Source organism: Nasonia vitripennis, chromosome 1 (genome assembly GCF_009193385.2).
Source record: "Nasonia vitripennis strain AsymCx chromosome 1, Nvit_psr_1.1, whole genome shotgun sequence".
Taxonomy (NCBI): Eukaryota; Metazoa; Arthropoda; class Insecta; order Hymenoptera; family Pteromalidae; genus Nasonia; species Nasonia vitripennis.
The window spans coordinates 6743313-6763329 of NC_045757.1; the positions used below are offsets into that span (position 1 = coordinate 6743313).

General features: G+C 47.1%; 1 protein-coding gene across 4 annotated transcripts in view; it reads left to right on the forward strand.

Moving 5' to 3' along the window:
* Positions 1-20017, forward strand: part of LOC100121978 (inactive rhomboid protein 1) — a 97971-nt gene that overhangs the window by 65606 nt on the left and 12348 nt on the right. For all 4 annotated transcript variants that reach the window (XM_031921907.2, XM_031921909.2, XM_031921910.2 and 1 more), the window contains 3 exons: positions 17338-17709; positions 18068-18254; positions 18800-18889. In XM_031921907.2, coding sequence (XP_031777767.1) covers positions 17338-17709; positions 18068-18254; positions 18800-18889 — 649 coding nt within the window. The remainder of the gene's footprint in view (positions 1-17337; positions 17710-18067; positions 18255-18799; positions 18890-20017) is intronic.

Genomic DNA, 20017 nt, shown 5'->3' on the forward strand with positions numbered 1-20017 from the left:
ATTCCAGATTCTTTATTGAATAACGGTATTAATTATTTTTGCTCGACGATGCGATTATATAACCTTATTATTATTAGTTTTAGCTTATCGGATTTTATGATTTCATTGCGCCAACCTTTAATCCTATACAAAGAGTATAAGGTTCATTTATGCACTTCTTAAGTTTATGCAACTTTTAACGTAATCATCAGACTTTTTATTCGATTTCTTATATTTTGGTATATCAGAACGCGAATAAAATACAATGTTTCAATTTCTACACCACGACCGAACTGAGCTCAAATCTAGTGTTATTTTAGTGACGACCCAGTCGATATCGTTTAAAATTTCTTCACTTTTCCTGATATAGTACATCGTTGATTCTTAAAGCAGACAGTCGAATCAGTATCACCTCCAGTCTCCGTGGGTAAAACAGTTCACAAACAACCCCCTATAATTTTCAAGGAGGTATAGATATAGATGGAGCGGCTCACACCGTGATTCCTAACCTCAAAACCGCATCGGCGCGCGGCTCGGATTTCCCGGCTCGCGGCGACCTCGAGATTCTCTCCCTGACGACGCGCATAGCACTGTCCTTCGGCATTCGCTAATTGTATCGACTGACTCTATCCCCCCTGCGGACGTCCGCAGACGCTAACTCTCCGATGCCGTTATCTATATACATACACTCTATACCCACACTCAACGGTCACATGACGTTTTCCAATCGCGTGAATTGAATTGAATTGAATCATACGATATTATACGATCCTCTGATGATTAAAAGCATTCAAATGACCAGCTATTTATTCAACGATTGTTGAAGGAGAGTTCCAGCGGCCGCTCAAGCATCAAAGAGAGATCATTATGGAGCCACTCGAGCTCGTTAACCCTCTCTCCGGTATACTGCACTGACACACAAAACCGGAACGAATCGCTTAACGTCAGAGAGAGAGGGAGCAAACGTCGAGTGTATAACAGTAGTAGAGTATGCAGTCGAAGTAGTTCCGAGTCGTCCATAATCAAACTTCGACTTACACAATGTGTAATGTGTATATTCGCGAAACGACTTGCTCCTCTGCAGCAGCAGTAGCAGTATCCGTATCGATAGCGTCAAAAACTTTGTTAATTACAAGTATAACAGGCCAACCGCAGGCTTGGAAACTTGCTGGGGGGAGTTTCGCTGCACGACAAGTTGTAACGTCGACATCGTAAGATTTGAGGGTCTACCTATATATACCAACCAGAAGGGGATCTTGAGTATCATTGAGAGAGAGAGACGTGCCGCCGCATATAACGCGGAAATGAAATTTTATGAAATCGCTCATTCTTGCCTAGTATATACCGAGATAGATTCGCGCGAGTATTGTACGTATGCTAAATTTTGCGTTATTAAGTCAATTTAAAAAAAAACATCACTGTCAAATGGCGAATCAAGCATAATATATTCCGCAACAAAATTACAGATAGAAAAGAACTGAGATCAATCAAATAAAGTCAAGTTTATTATATTTAATCGTAATTAAGCAAAGAACAACTCTCAAGATAATTAATACGTCACTTGCCATGCCCGTTTCATTGTACTTATAGTGTTTGTATGACGTTCTAATATATATATAAAAAGAAAATTTAGTTGTTCACCAATAAACAAAATGAAACGGGCATGGCAAGTGACGTATTAATTATCTTGAGAGTTGTTCTTTGCTTAATTACGATTAAATATAATAAACTTGACTTTATTTGATTGATCTCAGTTCTTTTCTATCTGTAATTTTGTGGCGGAATATATCAAACTCGCATATAGCTCTGTATATAGCTTTGCGGCCAGTTTCACGCTCCTAACACTTCTTGTGGCTAACTTAACGGTCCTTTCACATTTCGGGCTGAAGAAGAAAAACGTAATTTTATCATTTGTGGATTATACACTCACATATTATAAAAATAAGCAGGCTTTTCACTAATATTTTTGTTGGAAATCACAGTTTAGCTCAGAAAACATACTAAGAAGCCAAAAAATCTTACGAACAGTACCAATTAGCATTTTTTCTGTATCTTGAAAAATCCGAACACCAATATAGAAGTAAATAGTGTCACGGGCGCCGCGGCTTCGTCTGCTTCTCAAACTCGCCTTGATATTCTTTTCATCAATAAATTCGCTCCTCTACCCGACCACGCAAACTGGCGCTCTTTTCTCTGCTAATTAATATTCGCCATGTATACACATCTAACATTGCGTGCAGTATAATAAATCGTATTTTTCATCCTTTTTGTTTCAGGTGAGTTTAATTATCGACTGCCAGTCCAGCTCCTACGTGAGTCTTTGAAAATGCATACGTGTATATTCGATTAAGTAGTAAGTGTCCGAGTACGCTCAGCCGAGCGCACAGCAGCGCTCTTGAATTGTCGTAAATTCTCAGAAGTTTAAGAGCAAGCAATTAAGAGCTATGGATTCACGATTCGCAGATTCGAGCCGCAAAAGCAATATTCAGTTTAGCGAAAAAATAATAAACCCGCGCGTGGATTCGCGACTCGCAGTTTCGAGCTAAAGAAACAATATACATACCTAAAATCAAGTTTTTAACGAGTTTCAACGGAACTCATCAATTTGACTATATAGCTTCCTCCGATGAATAAACGAAAAAACTCGATATTTCCGATAACAATCTGCGCAGCAGCATCATTTTCATAGAGAAAATAAATCGAAAATTTCGCTCGTGCGCACTGTAAAGGAGCTTGCCCGAAGAAACGTTGTGTTTAAAATTACCTCACGAGACTGGCTAAAATATTCTCGCGCAGCGGAATCGTTCTTTCGAAAATTATTCGAAAATTATCTTGGCGCAGCTGCGCGGACGTGGGTCGGAGTGAGAGAGGAAGAGAAGGACGAGTATAAACGGGGGAGGAGGAGGGATACACTTCCCGGACGCTTACGCGTCTGTTATAATATGCGCGCCGGACGTGACGTCGTTCCTAACGTAATACTGCAGAGCCTTATTATATGCATACTGTACACGACAATGCGGAAACTTTGTTTGCATATGCGAAATAATTCGTTGCCGGGCTAATAGGAAGTTCGTGATTTCGCGACTACGCGTGATTGGCTGCTGCTGCTGCTTCGCGTCCTTTTTCCAGCCCTGAATTTAATGTAGTCGTGCTCGGATAATCAAGTCGAGTAATTAGGCTAATACATAACAAGCACTATAGGTTCATTATAGACGACTTCGTGCATCGAAGCGAATTAACGTTTCACCTCGCGAATCGACTCGGGAAACGACGTGAGTATAATATTATCGCCTCTTAAAATAAGCTGCACAGGAGAAAGGTCTTCCGAAGCGCGAACTCGGTGACCCAATAGAATCGGAATGTGCATCGTCTCTCTTTTAGCCTCTGGAGCTGTTCGTTGTTATAGCTCCTTCGCGGCGATAAAAAAAAACGAAGGGAAGCTACTTCGCTTATATTAATCGAACGACTCCGCCGCCATCGACTGTACAAAGGATAGAAGCGAAGAAGCGCATTTCTTAATTGAAATATAAGCTTTCAAGAGAAGGGGGGGGGGGTGAACGACGCTGGGGAATTTTTTCTTCAATTTCTCGAAAGTGCACGCCGTCGAGCGTGCAAAGAAAGAGCCTGCGCTATTAATTAATTAAACGAATCCGTTTTCTTATAGCCGCCCAACAGCTGTACTCCTGTAGCTCTATCTCCTCGCTTTTCGCCTATATAGTCTATATATAAATCGAGAAGCCGATTCCTCGAGTGCGTTCGCGCAGCGAGAAAGAAAAAAAATCATATAATTCGAATTGGCCGCTTGCGTTTGTAAAGGCAGGGGACGTATAAAATCTCATTAAGCTTGCAACTCTTTGCAGATGTAGGGGAGGGGTCGAATAAAACTGCCAGTGATACAGCAGAGACGAAGCTTTCCAAGTGTAATTTTAATGCCAATTAAGCCAAGAGAGATGAGATAGAGATAGAGCGAGTCAAGAGCCGGGAGCGGTTAATACTTGATTGTTAACTGTCAATTATTATTAACGAGCGACGGGGGTGCATGTGTATGCGATATAAATATTTCATCGCTGGCCGGCGTACTCTTCTAATATTAATGATAATCACGTGCATTTGGGAGCATTGCTGCATTGATTCTCTCTCTTTCGCGGTATATCGTCGTTATTGTAATTTTTCCTCTCTTTCTTTCTCTCTCTCTCTCTCTCTCCCTCTGTTCCACGCGGGATTAGCGCTTGATCCGCTTACGATTACGAGTTAATTAACGAAATTTTGAAAATTGACGCGAATCTCGTAGTATCCTCTCTTTTTGTATAATTCTTAAGCCGCATTCGCGGTTGGTAACTCGGCGCGTTTATATACCGCAGCTATATGCGTGTAAATTTTATGTTCGAGATCATTTATTAATGAGAAGAAATCGGCTTATTTCGAGGAAAGGATTCGCTGGTGGGTGATTAATTAGCCGCGGAATCAATGCAGCCTTTCAAAAATAATATTTAGCCAGATTCGGTATGCGGCGCGCACGCGTTGGTTAAAAATCCTTTTAAAAAGTGTAACATACAAATGCTATTCGAAGCTCGACCGAAAGCCAAGTACAAACCATCGAGCTGAAGGAAAAATATCTTTTCAAAAGCTGTATCGTATAAATTTTTGAGCTTATATACGGGAGAAAAATAACGAAAGCCATTGGACGCAGCTGAGAAAGTACGATTTTACGGCGGCTCTCGTCGTTAATTTCGCGCCTGCAATCTTAATCTCGGGTTAAACGCGAAACCGATATTATGCAAACGAGCGACGGTAAATCTGTGACGGCGCCGCTGTCTACCTATATGTATATATACGCGCGCGCGCGTGTGTGTGTAGGTTTGCAGCAACGCGTCCATTGGCGCCGATAATAGTATGTAAACGCGAGCCGGCCCCTTCGTCTACGCCGCCACGGCTTTGATTAGGCCGTTGACGCCCGAGAGCTTATAACGCGTATATTGTCTGACTTTGGCCGCTCGACCCTTGAGTGGGGGGGGGGGGGGGAGTATGGTTTTTCTTTCGAAGATGGGTTGAGACTGGATGGGATTTGTTCTTCTATCCTATAATTTCTGTGGTATACACTGTTCGTGACTTCTTATGGATTTTCTCGGCCTGCTTTTATAACGAGAAACTGTTGAACTTTCAATATCAGGTATAGAATGACGAGCCTTTCTTACTGATAATACTTGTCGGGTTCTCTTACTGCGAACACAAACTTTATTGAGATATTCTTGATCGGTATACACTTGATATTAAAATATGTACTTTGTAAAGTCTCGAATAATTACGTCGCTAATAACCACACGGTACGTCAAACCCAATAGCACCCCCATACACCGAACGCGCCTCGAAAACCTAAAAATCCAAAGCAACAACAGAGAGAATCAGTAAAAAAAAGAGGGGCCTAATCCTCGGTGTAAGATAAAAGGGCTTGTATAAAAGCGTGAAATAAAATAAACTGTGAAATCATTGTTGATCAGATATTATGACTTTATTGAAATCTCCTAGCGATCAGGTCCTTGTGTGACCTTCTCTCACAAGTTGTCGCCGAGAATTGACGCTCTACTCATTAAACGCCGCCGAAAACTCGGGCCCGCTAAAACAAAAGCGCTTTCCCGAGGACTGACGAAGGGACTCGAAGCAGTGCGCGCGCTCCTCTATACCTATAGCTATACACACGCAGTCATTTGTCCACGCGAACGCCTCCCGCCACTCGACTCTCTTGCCTGGCAGTCACAGATCGGCCCTTTAGCCTCTCCGCACTGAAAGTGATCCTCAAAATCCGCGGAGTAAAACTCCTAGAGGGGGTCGTGGCAGTCTAGGAATGATTATAAAATCACTCCTAACCGTATTGGCCTGAAGCCACTAATCGCCTTGTCGATTCGCGCATATGAGAGCCAAATGACGGAGAAACGTTCGCTAAAACTACTAATAGGTAGAATATATTATTGATAAAGAATAAATACGTCGCACTTGCTTTTATCCCTAGCAGCTCTCGGTTACGTCCGGAACACGCACCGTAACCAAAGACCTTCATATAACCTACATAGATAGATAGATAGATAGATAGATAGAGAGAGAGAGAGAGAGAGAGAGAGAGAGAGAGAGAGAGACCAACAGTGTGGGTGGTGGCGTTGGGCTTTCACGCTCGAAGAGAAGAATCGATGCAGCAACAGCAGCAGCAGCTTCGGCGAGCACAGCAGCAGCAATGGGATGGGACGAGCCTTTGTACACTTACGTGACTCGGTCTACCGTCGGCTGATTAGCGCGATTCCGGAAGAGCGGTTAACCGCCTCCACGGATAGCCTCGCGCATATACTCTCTAGACTACGTGTATATATGTATAGTCGCCGAGCGCCTCTCTGCGTGTGTGTATAGGCCGCATTTGTGCGTTTCTGTAGATTCACGTCAGAGACTCTACACGTACGAAGCTTTTTTTCTTTCTTTCTCTCCTCAACGTGACGTCGGTTAGTTTTGAGGTCACTCTCAAACGCGGAGGTACAATTTGACTCGAGTACACAATATATAACGTATAAGCGAAGTCTTTATGAGCTTGAAGGGTAGGCGAAGGTTATGCGCCATCGCGTGTGCTCTCGCTTCTGTTTCATCTGAAAGGAGAGACGTATAAACTCACACGAGTTTCTTTCCATCCACCTCCACGAGCACCAGCTTTGACGTCTTTCTTCCCGACGCTCCTCTACACACAAGAAGCAGGTCTATTATCAATCCGTCTTAGGAGCTTCCTTTTTTCCTCCTTACAACAACCGAGTCGCAACCCAACAATTGATTAGAGCTGTATAACTATTACTTCGGAGAAACTCGTGCGCACTTCTATTCATAAACTCTATCCCTCTCGGGGAGCGCTCGCGAAGCAAACCGGTAAAAGCTCCTCCTTCTCTTTTTCCATCTAAAAGAATTTCTCCATTAGCGTGTTTTTCCAGCAGCAGCAGCAGCAGCAGCGGCGGCGGCGGCGGCGGCAGTCAAGCCGTCGGTCCCGGTACAATTATTAAGGAAGAAAAAAAGCGAGAGCAAGCTATGTAAATGGTGTAATTTCATTCGTCGGTGTGTTTAATCGCCAGTGAAGAGCGAGAAATCCGCGCGAGGCGCTTCTTCCCGCGACTGCTGACCTGGAAGAAACCTCATCGATGCTCGTTCTGAAAAGTCGCTATATAGCACACCGATGCCTTCCCAAAGCAATTTCTCTTTTGCCTCTCTCTGTGTGTGTGCGCGCAGTGTAACTCTCCTCTCTCTGGCCCCCTCTCGGCTTCTGCCTCGAGCTTTTATTCTCCATCTCTCGTCTATTTCGTCTGCAGCGCGGCCCTTTGCATCTCTCCCGCAGCGTCTTGAGGAATTTCATTCGGCGCGTGCAGCAATCCCGGAAATGCTGCTTCTTTAAGAGCGCAAGCTTGCGATGTAAATAGGGCTAACGATTTTCCCCTGATCGTTCGTATCTACAAACGCGCGAGCTTTCGCGAGCTTTTGTTTATACTCTGCCTCTCTCGGCGCATACCCGACTATTTTACTCTCGTTACGATATGAAAAGTTCACATAGGTGTGTCGAGCGTCCGTCTCTCTTCGTCGTCGAGATAGAACTTGGGAATAAAGTGCAGTCGACTCTCTTTGCAACGCCGTCGCGCAATCGAAACTAAGCTCCTCGAGAACGTTTCCCTCGCCGTTGCAGCAGCGATTCTAACTTTCTCAGCTCGCCTTTTTGCGTCAAACTTCTTCTTTCGCAGAGGGAAGGCGCACATACAGGGGAGACTCGTGTCTCTCTCTCTCTCTCTCTCTCTCTCTCTCTCTCTCTCTCTCTCTCTCTCTCGTATACTGGCAGAAGTAGACTCGTAACGCAGAATTAAACAAAAGCTCCTCGAAGGGACGACGCGCGTTAGCGCGCGCACCGCGATGGCAGCCGTCAATTAACCTCGACGCCGCGTGCTCCCGCGGAAACTTTTATTGACTCGGAAGTTAACGTCATTTCCGACCTACTGCGCGCACGGCTCGGCTGTATACAGGCGGAGGAGCTCTTCCCTCCTCTTAATTTGTCCTTTATTTGTCGTTCCCCCTCCGGCCACTGTGTATATGTACGTACACACACGTGATGGGTATACACTGCAACAACAGCAACAACGTAGCGCGAGAGGGCTTATGAGCAGTCGTTGTCGGGAATGACTTTGCGGATGACGCGGTAATTTTGCCTATGCTGTTCGACTTGATGATAGATATAATACCCCCGCGGCAGCAGCGGTAGTAGTTAAAGAGACTCGAAACGTTCGATTCAAACTTGCGGAAAAGCGAGCTTACACTGAGAAAACTAGATATTAAAATTTACTACATGAGCAGGAAAATTTACTATATTATATAGTAACGTATACGGTTATACTTGTTTTGTATTAAATTTTACTATCTCAGATAGTAATTTCTATACTGAAACGAAATTTTTAAAAATTTAATTTTTTTTGCTGGGCAATTTTACTCGCGTTTTCGAATATGATTATTATTATTATTATTATTGATATTTAATGTTGTTAAGTGAAAGAAATAAACGAAAGAAAGAAATTTTTCTGCGGCGACGGGAATCGAACCTGAACCTCTGGAATGGGAGTCGAGCGCGCCGACCACTTACCCAAACATTACTGTTATGTATTAAATTTTAAATCTGATATATTAATCACATTTACTCACGAGTTAATATTAACAATAAATTAACCAAAATTAATAAATAATAGCAGCGAATGATATTTTATCACTTAATAATACCAGATAAACAAAAAATTGTAGATTTTGGTCTCTGATTACTGCATAAATCAACTTTCTAACCTCAAATTCTGGCACACGGAGAAATTCTTAAAATAATTTTTACTATATAATGTAGTAATTTTTAGTAAACACGTAACAAATTTTAATACGAGTCTAACAATTTTTACTATGAATATAGTAAAAATCGTCATGGAGCGAGTATGACCTGCCGTTACTATCTAATATAGTAATTTTTCCTGCATATGTAGTAAATTTTAATATATAGTTCTCTCAGTGTATGATTGCCAAGCGTTATGCCGTGGGTTCATATACTCTATATTCGTATTCGACAACTCGATTCATTAGAAAATTGTGTGCGTGTGTGTGTCCAAAGCGAGTCTCTCGGCGCAGGTGGAACTTTCGAGCCGTTCGATAATTCCGATAAAGATTCGCGGAAAACTCATTCCGTCGGATGTATTCCTCCGCAAGCGCGTTCTCTCCTGCGAGTTTATTTCATCATCATGGTTAATCTAACTCTCTCTGACTTACGCGCGCGCCGACCACCGATGAGTTTGTCGATTGATTTTGCGCCGCTGATGAATCAAGCTCAGCCTCGGTCCAGACGCGCGCGAGCTTGTCCGATTACGATTAATTGGAACGACCTATACGCTGTGTACGGCAAGAGATTCTCTTCTCGCGATGCGCTAAGCGCCGTGTAATTTTGCGGTTATGTACCAGCCTGGGGATTGCAATTATAATAGAGAGCAACGTTATTTCGACGAACAATTACACGATATTGAGAGAGAGAGCTATGTTTAAAGGGCATTCGCGCAATTTCATTAGACTCGATCTCTCTCTCTCTCTCTCTCTCTCTCTCTCTCTCTCTCTCTGCGTGTGTGCTACTGTGGAGCTTTGCGCGATGACTCGCTAATTTAATTACACGTCTCTCGACGCGCGAGCGCGCTACCTTTGAGTACTATCAGCCGCTTCTGCAGCTCTCCGATATGCTTTGCCAGTCCCGAAATCCAATCGGATGATCGCCTGCACGCACATCTCTCTCTATCCCTGTATATTGTGGGCTAGACTATAGTGCAAGGGTCGCGCGCGAGATAGAATCAGGTCAGCCAAAAAGCCAGCTGCTATTTGTTTTTCATTAAATTCTTTGGCCACGACACACACACACGTATACACGTATACACACTCGGCGTCCAACTCGGCAAATATTTAATCCAATTCGGAAGCTGAAAGATTTTTGGAACGTAGAGCGCGAGAGATAGAGAGCAAACGTGTCCGGCAGCAATGGAAAGGGCTGCTTTCGGGTCGACGCAGAGAGCAGAAAGTGTACACGTATATAATGAGAGAGAGAGAGAGTGAGAGAGAGAGAGAGAGAGAGAGAGAGAGAGAGAGAGAGAGAGAAGCGCAGCTCGTATACGCGAACAGCGCCAAGCTAAGTTGACAATTTATGCGACGGGACATGGCTCTCCATTTCCGAGGCTGACGAGAGAGCGATAAGCCCTCTGCTCTACGTATAGTATTATAATGCCCGAGGATCCCATAACTCATTTTTCCGGGTGGGGGCCAAGCGACTTCCTGCTTCTCTCTACTCTCTCTCTGCTCGCTGCTACATGTACATTCGACGTTTAGCAGTTCTGCAACGCCGCGGCTACGTGTGAAACGTGCCGAGTGGAGGCTCGAGTGAGCGATGAACCGGGAAAATGGGTCGCGACCTATGTGCAGCGCTGCTCGCCAGAGGAAGAGAGAGAGAGAGAGCTTGTTTCGGAATATGTTTGGCCTGGGATTGCCGATGATTTAATCGAGATTCGTCGAGTGGACTGGAGAAGAATATTTTGATCGCTCGAGGGAAAATCCCACCGCCGCCGCTGCTGATTCGCGAACTGTGCTCGAATCCGCGTTGAAAATTTTCTCGCCGATGTATGCTCTATTCCAACCGATCCCGTTACTTTGACAGAGCGGCTTTCGAAGCGCCACCTAGCGGTGGGTCAAAATTGATCAAAGGCGAGTCGAATTTATTTTCGGCCTTGCTCCTCACCGGTGACGATAACAACCGTTCACCTGAATACTTCATATCCTCGGCGAGAGAGAGGGAGAGAGAGCAGCTCTTAAACAATCTCTATATCTCTCTCTTCCTCTTTATCTGGTCCGCACGTCGGGGCGCGATTCGTCAGGCTGCTGCCTGCCGTGGATTAACGTATTTACCCTCTCGGGCAAGTTTTCCCGAGCTGGAGTTGACACTCCAATGGCAAGTCATCCCCCGCGTTAATTATGCGACCGGCGCGGGGGCGGCTATTCGAGTTTGACTCGAGGTGAAAGTCGGCCCGGCTCTTGCGCATGAATAATGCAGGCTTTCGAATCTCTCTCTCCCACTCTCTATATACCTATATGGGGAGCTATATACTTCTCTCTCTCTCTCTCTCTCTCTCTCTCTCTCTCTCTCTCTCTCTCTCTCTCTCTCTCTCTCTTCAACGGTTGTTCGTTATTGAAAGCTCGAACAGCGCGAGCATTGTTATAAAACCGAGCACGGCGCAGTCGTCGTTGGAATTAATGCCATTGAGAAACGATGACCCGCAACCTAAATACAATCGCGCTATTATAATATAATGCAGCCCATATACACTCCTTCGGCACCATCCCCCCGACGCATCGCAGCAGCGAGCAACAATACGCAAAATGGATGCAAGAACGCGCGTTATTCTCTGCCGGCGGTGCGGAATCAACTGTTGCTAACGGCGCAGCGCGCTACGGCAGCTGCTGCGAATATAGTGTGCTAAATACTGCGACGGACGGACGGAGGTAATCGAGGATTCCTTGCGTCACAGCTGCCGGCTACACACAACCCCTTCCTTCCACCTATATATTCGGAGTCGGCCGAGTCCTACCGAAGTTGGCCGAGAGCAGGCAGGTCACGACGTGCAAGGGAGTGCGCGAGAGCGGGTCAATCGCCTCCCCGAGTCGCTGCCTTACCGACCGAGCACCACTCTCTATACGGTCGTCAAGTGAAAGAGGACGATTAATTGTTTATCCGGCACCGGTCAGTCGCGCTCCGATGACGGGAGGATGACGGGGCCGTCGCCTATGCGAGGCCAGAATAGGAGGAGCAGCTGCAGCAACGAGGAAGAAAACGCTTCCGCGAGATATTGATCGAGCGAGCGCTACAAACGCTGCATGCGCTCTCTCGTTTTCTCTACTCTGGCGCTCTGGTCGTTCTGCTCGGCTTGTTTACATGGCTATATTGATTCTATGCATAGAAGCTGTTTAATTCGCGCTCATCGAGAATTTTTCGATCGGGCGGAAGAGACTCGAATGAATCGGAAGAGTGAATTCGTTACCCTCTCGAATCCAGCGTCTATAATACGCATCGCTCGTTTTTGAATCGATGCGCGCGTGTAGATGGCGCTGATGCAGGGACAGATCACGCTCGACAAAATGGCCGGGCGTTTAGAAAAGCTCCATTAGAGGGGACTGAAAAAACTATCTCTCGCTCTAGTCTCCAAATAAGCAATTTTCCACGTTTTCCTCTCACGCGCGCGCGCGCGTAACGCCGAATGGAAACCGAGAGAGAAGCGTTTTCTTACTCTCTCTCTCTCTCTCTCTCTCTCGCTCTCTATACCGGTGATTCACGTCTGAAGGAAGGCGGAGTTTTCTCTCCGCGGCATCAAAGGAGGGTAATAAGGACAGATCGCCGGCGTCGCTATGCTGCAGAGTCTCTCGAGGGCTGCACGCAGCGAGCGACGGAAGGATTTGGCGCGTGATTTGGAAACTTAAAGAGGCGCGCGCGTTCGACTTTATATGCAGTTCGGATTTCATTATTCGCTACAGCGCATAGCGCGCGCCCTCCTCCTCGTCTCCTCGTAAAACGGGATTCTCTCCCCTCTCTTTCGCTCGCTTTTTCGCGACGACGACGTCTATCTTCTCCCGTCGAAGTTCAACGTCTCGATTTGTACAGCGCGCGCGAGACTTGATTTGCTTATCGCCTCGGCTTCGCTTTAAGCTGTTGCTGCTGCTGAATCGAACGGGAAATTCCGATTGGCTGTATATTCGATGGAATAAAAAGCGATCGCACGCAGATATTCCCAGCGAATAAGAGCGTGTAAATTGTCGCGGAATAGGGGAGTAGGAGAGCTCTCAAATGAGCTTAGCCGATTTCGTTCTCTGTCTCTCTGCGAAAATATTTTCGCGTGCGCGCGCCCGACCGCCGCCCCATAATCGGCTTATTATCGTTACTTCTTTCAACTCTCGCTGAGCCGACGGTCATCCCCGTGCGCTAACCTATATTCCAGGCCCTTGGTATTCAGTTACTCGTTGCCGTGTCGCACAATACTTCGGCGAAGCTCGCTAAGAGAGAGAGAGAGAGAGAGAGAGAGAGAGAGAGAGAGCTACTCTTCCATTCTACAATCTACACGCTTGTAACTTTCCGTGAAAGGCGATAATACAATGACGTCCTCGTATAAGCAAACATAACCTATAAATTCTAGCCTTATCGATCGTCACGCCCTCTCGCACATCGTACTTACTTACGTACGTATGGCATACTCGAAACATAATCATTAGTCAATGAAAGCGCCCTCTACAAACTCTCCCTTGCGACCCTCATCAGCTCTCTTTCTCTTCGCACGCGATCGTAATTATTATTTGCAGTGCAGCAGTAGCAGCAGACGCGCCATGTTTGATTTGGCACGGTATCAATGGCGTGTGCAGCAGCATGTAGGCCAGTTCTCTGCCCCGATGTCAGAGAAGGACTAAGCTCTGATGCTGCTGCATCCCAGCCCCCCTGTGTGTATGCACACCTTATCTTCTCTGCGGACGATGTTTGGACTGGAATTTCCGAGGAGGGATCGCGCGTATCTTTGACTCGCACAGCTGCAATTGGATTACGAAAAGCAAAGGCTCGATGGCGTTTGTGCGAGTTGTTAGGTGAAATAATAAATCGATGCAAATCACAGAGCGCGGGAGGTAATAAGAGTCAAAGAAAGTATAGACCAGGCTTGAATTTTCATGCGCGCCGCACGTGTACATCCGGAGGGACGCAGGAGAGAGGGCCGGAAAAGTAAAGTCGAAGGAATAATAAAGTTCGCCGCTACACACGCTGGCTTGTATCCCCGGCTAATTAACTCGGCCGCTAATGAACCGAGGGAGCAGCTTGGCGCGAGAATATTTCATGGGACCAGGGGGGCACACCGCACGCGCCGAGAGAGAGAGAGAGAGAGAGAGAGAGGGAGAGAGAGCGACTATAACCGAACCGCACACGCCTGTATCTGCTCCGTCGAATCGCTTTCTCTCGTAATAATTATGACGCTCGTTAATTCCCACTTACTTGATACTGCTCGTATTCCTTTTTTTCCTTCTTCACAGAGGAGATCAGCGCTATATGAACGAAAAGACGGGAAGGGATTACAAGCTCTCTCTCTCTCTCTCTCTCTCTCTCTCTCTCTCTCTCTCTCTCTCTCTCTCTCTCTCTCTCTCTCTCTCTCTCTCTATGTATGCGCAGCATCAACGCGGCTTAATAACGTCATCGGATATACGCAGCAGCAGCAGAGTCGATGGCTGTATATAGATTGGATGCGGCCGCGGATAACACGGTTATCTCTACCGCCCCCCCCCCCCCACTAACGTGTACACGGGGGAGAAAGAGAGATATAGAGAGAAATCCGATGATGATTACAGTCGGTTAACATGCGATGACTCGTAATGCGCGTACATCGGAGACAGTCCTAGTGTAAGTAGCTCGAGTCAGCGCACAGTCCGACGCAAGCGCGCCGTGACCTCGAAACCCGATTTTTCTCGCGCGTCCGCCGCACACACACACCATACGCGCCGAAACTTCTCTTCTTCCCTACGTACTGCAGAAAACTGGGCCAAAACTTTGGTCCTCTCTCTCTCTCTCTCTCTCTCTCAGCTCTCATGCATATAACTCTTTCCTCCAGCCAGCAGGACTCGAATTATGCGCCCGGATAACGCGCATTTCCATACGCGTCGCCTGCGTGTATCATATATATATAAGCGAGTAAATTCCTCCCGGTGTGCGGTGCAGCTGCATCTATATATGTATATACCTTTCTGCCGCTCTTCGGTCGCTATCTATCAAAGTACCGGAGAGAGAGAGAGAGAGAGAGAGGACGTCGCCTCGTTTTTCATAATCTGTCCTGACAATGCCGCTGCTGCGGCTCTTGCCCGCGCGCTACGATATATTTATACGAGCGCGCACGCGGCCAGGTAAATAGCCCGAGGTCGGCTGACGTATTTAGTTACATATTTTATATATACAGCGGGCCGCTCTGCCGCCGCCGTAGCCCCGTGTGTTTATCTTGGTCTTTTTAATTCCCGGCTCGCGTATCGCATAGCGACGGCGGCGGCCCTTTTTTACGGGCTTGATTAAAACAGCGCAGTTTTTTACGCCCCAGCACTGTCCTATCCGTCATGCATCTCGCGCGAGCGCGTGTTATGTATAATATAAATGCATCTATGCAATATGGCCTTGCGATGCATCTCTCGATCGGCTCTCGCACTTGCTTGGGCGTGTGGATTTATATATATGTGTGTGTGTGTGTGTGTGTGTGTAATCTTGCAGTGTGTGTGTTGGCGGAACGTTTAATTTCCGGTGGACGTTCTAAGAGCGCGCGAGCGTGCGAGATATTTGCACTTGCTGGCGGAAGCTCGCTCGATTATATGGCGGAGCTTGAGAGAAAGCGTATTATACCGATTAGCAGGTCGCGCTCGAAAATCTATTATTACCGGCGGGTGCGCCTCGATTGAAAGTATTTAGCCTGTGCGATCGATCGGAGCTTTCGTGCAAGCTCGAGCTTTCGAAGTTGGCTTTGAACGACGAATTTTGACAAGAAAAGCTCGCGTAGAAACAAATTTTCGAAGTATTCTCGCGCTGGGTCTCGTGTGTCACAGTCATGTGGGACATAAGAGGACGAGCTTATATCACTCTCTCTCCGTAAATCGAATTCCAGGAAGGTCCTCCCGGAAACTTCGTTCACGTGGCTGAAGAGTTTTTTTCCAGGAATTCAAGCTCACAATGGCCGCGATTGCAGAGAGAAAATGTAGAATTAAATTTCCCCCCGACAGGGGGTGGATATACATAGCACGGGCGTGTGCGTGATGACTTGATACTCGGTCCGCTCTCTCTCTCTCTCTCTCTCTCACTCTCTCTCTCTCGCTCTCTATCTCTCTCAGGCCGGTAACTAGATTTATTTTGACGAGCTTAACAGGAGGAGCAGCATTATAGCAGAGAGAACTCGCGAATGCAGCGCATAATTACTTCCTGATGAACTAGATGGAGGCACGCAACTTTTCAATCAGCCCCACAGCGGCGCTCCCTACATATCTCTCTTTCCTGGTATGCACGACACTTTCGAGTGGATGAGAGGAAAAAGGAAGGGAAGAAGAGTATTCGGCAAACATGCCGAGAGAGAGAGAGAGAGAGAGAGAGAGAGAGAGAGAGAGAGAGAGAGAGAAAAGAACAGAGGAGTTGGAGAAGAACGAAAGAGAGAAACGTTATATAAAAGTGCGCGCACCTGCAGAGGGAGGAAATTCGATTAGGCACTTTATCCCAATTACTTAAGGCATCTGCGTCACTGCTCTCGCTCTCTTTCTTCCGCTCCTTGCACGTATACGTTCCATATTCTCTCTCTATCTCTATGCGATGTGTACACAAACACATAGAGAGAGCTTTCGATTCCAAGCGAATCTCTCTAATCTCGTTCGTCGAATATTATCGGCAATCGGCTGAAGCGGGGAGTTTGAAGGATCCGTCAATATTAATTCGATTGCGCAGCTGCCGCTGCTGTTGCTGTCACGCGCAGAGTAAACGTTGCGCGTGTGTGTGTGTGCGTACACATCTCGTCGCCCGAGATTTTTTTTCCCTGCGTCCGAACTTCGCTATGCGCGTCGAGATAACTGGATATCTCGTTTGCTTTTTTTTCTCTTGGAAATCGATTTTTCACTTTCAATATTCGCTCTCTCTCTCTCTCTCCCTCTCTCTCTCTCTCTCTCTCTCTCTCTCTCTCTCTCTCTCTCTCTCTCTCTCTACTACTACTACTACTGGCTTGGCCCCGCGATTGCGGTACGTATAGTCGTTCGTCGTGTCCGGTCAATAATTTCGAAGACTCCGCGCGGAAAAAGGCGCACGTGATACACGCCGAGGCTGCAAGTTTGATCGCAAGCTCACTGCTGCTGACCCACATCTCGTGCGCGGGAGAGCAAACAACGCACCTGCAGCAGCCGTAATAGCAACGCGACGGTATAGAGGCTGAAAAGAAGAGTCGCCGCACACGGCATCATGAATAGATGAGATGCGGATAGGAGATGCGAGAAACCCGTCTTATTGATGTGTATACGTGCGCCGATGCGGAACTTCGACATATCCGACCCTTATTCGAGCTTTTATTCGACTAGCGAAATCCTGATGGGCGAGTGAATACTTAGACTTTTTAATATAAGAAAGTAATGAATGATTATTGATAAATTTGAACAAACTCAGTAATCACGAACCTATGCTTTTTCAAAGACTCACTAGAATTTTTATACTCGAATTAGAATACACGAAAATGAGCCCATGCTGATTAAATTTTCTTTTCATAGGCAACCATCACCGAACTCAGCAACGACCAACACCTCTACGGTCTCGACCAGCTGCACCGACAATGACGCCACACCGAGCCTCTACAACCAGCAGCAGCAGCAGCAGCAACAGCAACAGCAACAGCAGCAGCAACAGCAACAGCAACAATCGGACTCGTCGACACCGACGCCAACGACCAGCAGCACCGCTACCACCAATGCCAGTGCCAGCGGAGCCATGGGCGGTTCGACCGTCAACATCCAACGCAGCGTGTCGGCACCAGCTGGTCCCAGGCCCAGTTGCAGCAGCAGCGCTACCAACAGCGCAGCCAGTGTCGGTGCGCAGAGGCCCAGGCTACGCAGAAACCAGAGCCGCACCGAGGCTATCAAAAAGTGAGTCGAAGCTACCTTCGAAGAGAAAATATATTCGATATCCGGGATTTCCTTCCAACGGATCGTGAGAGAGGGAGTATCGAGTATTGTCGAAAAATTCACGTTTGCCAAATACCAAAAGCGAGAGAATGCAGTCGAAGTCTTTGTCGATTCGAACTAAAAATCCTCGACAAAGATACGAGAACGCACACGACTCGCGGTATAATAGAAATTGATTTTTCAACCGTTGCTCGCAATCCCTAGATGAAACCAGGAATCACGATCGGTATTCGGCTGTAGCGAAATATTCGAGATTCTCCCGCGTATACGCGATGTATGCGACTCGCGCTGAGAACGCCTCTGTGAAAATCTTTTTCAGCTACATCAAGCGCGAGACCGCTACGTTCTTCGGAGTCGACGAGGAATCCGAGAGCGCGGAGAAGCAGAAGTGGCTCGATCGTCGCAGGCGAATGGCCTCCAGAAAGTACGGAGCTCTGCTACCCGAGTACAGGCCACCCGACCCGGACATCACCAAGGACGTACCGGATTCCATGGAGGTGTCGGATGTAAGTTTGCACATTTTGTTGTGAGAAAAAAACGCGCGGGCTTGATAATGCACAAAAAGAGAAAAAGAAAATATAATACGTCGCCCCCGCAGAGAAGTACACCAGTCGCCATATTAATAATTAGAGAGAGAGAGAGAGAGAGAGAGAGAGAGAGAGAGAGGGCGGGCGGCGAGTCTCCTCTCTCGGCCTGGCGACTTTCTCTTTGTTCTTTACCCTCCACTCGCTCGTCAGTATATTTCCAGAGAGTCGTGGCTGCTGCAAAAGAAAAAAAGAAAAGAAAGAAATCTCCATGTCGCGAACGAGTGTGCAGCCGTGATTACTCGGTCCTTTTTGCGCGGCGGCTGCAGCAGCCGACCGCAGCATCATCGCACACTCCTGACCCAATTCGCGTTCATCACCAGCAGCAGCAGCAGCAGCAGCAGTGGCAGTACTTCTGCTGCAGCTGCTTCTTCTTCGGGGAGCTCGTCGGCTTGTTCGAATGTTCGCGTCGCGCGAGTTTCGGCCCACTACAGCGCGCAATCTCACGACTCTCTTTGTGCTTGCAGCCCGTCACGCTGAGGAAATGGCAGAGGCCTGTCAGGAGGAAAGACTCCGTTGCCAGGATGACCCTATCTGGAATACAGTACATGGTGGACGTGAGTATACGATGATTATTTTTCTCTCTTCTACTTTTTGTGCTTGACCTTTGTAACGAATTTCGCGCTCAGCGCTGTATAATTTCAAGGTTGTTATTAAAAATATACAAAGTTCGCTTTCGAACAATGCTGGAGCAAAGTGTGTGTGTGTGTGTGTGTGTGTGTGTGTGTGTGGGCTATAACGATCCAAGAAACCGAAAACTCGACTTAAAACTTACCTCTCTCTCCAAAAAGGCTGACGAACCCTTCGAGCCAAATAACTTCCGCAACAGTATCTCCGTTTTAGTGCATATACACATACAGCTCCTGGCCTAGCTGACGAAGGCAGCTGCTGGGGAAAGTCGACGCCCGTACGTACTTCCTTCCTTACTCGCTCGAAACACACACACACACCTCCGCGCGAAAGTCCCTAGAACGCTTCATGGCCGTCCATTAGGCTAACGAGGTTGCCGGCGGAGCTGCCGCTGCTACCGCTGAGAGAAAAAGGCATAGCAGCAGCTGAGGCTTTGAGGCTCCGCCAGCCTTAATGAGCAGCTGCTTTCGCAAGCGTTGAAATTTTGCGACTTATTGGTTGCTCCGATTTTCAAGAAGACTCGTGGAAAAATCAAGCCGTATCGAGAGCGCGGATCGCATTACACGAGCTGAAATAATTAAGAAGGAAGAGAAAGGAAGGGCTCGGGAGTGCCTGAGCCATAATTCATGCGGGGATGCGTGCAGCACTTTAGCGGAGGAGACGCCGAATATCCGGCAAGGGAGGTGTGCGTAAGGGACCCTATATACTCTTAACGGATGTCACTTTGCGTCTCGAGCGCTTTGGCCTCTTGCAACATTAGCGACGACGACGACGGCGCAGCCCCTGCTACGTACGATGTAGTATACGCTCGAATAGTGTGTCGAGGAGTATAATCACGTCGAGAGATGGGAAAAATCGCATTACGCTGCACTCCTCTTCGGCGTACCATTCGCTCGCTCTCTCTCTCTCTCTCTCTCTCTCTCTCTCTCTCTCTCTCTCTCTCTCTCTTGAAAATCGAAATTCGATTCCGAAGCTTATTACGCCGCGAGCACAAAAAGCTGCACCGGCTCGAAAATACGCTCCAAGCAGCGAGCAAACATACGCACGCGAAGCCT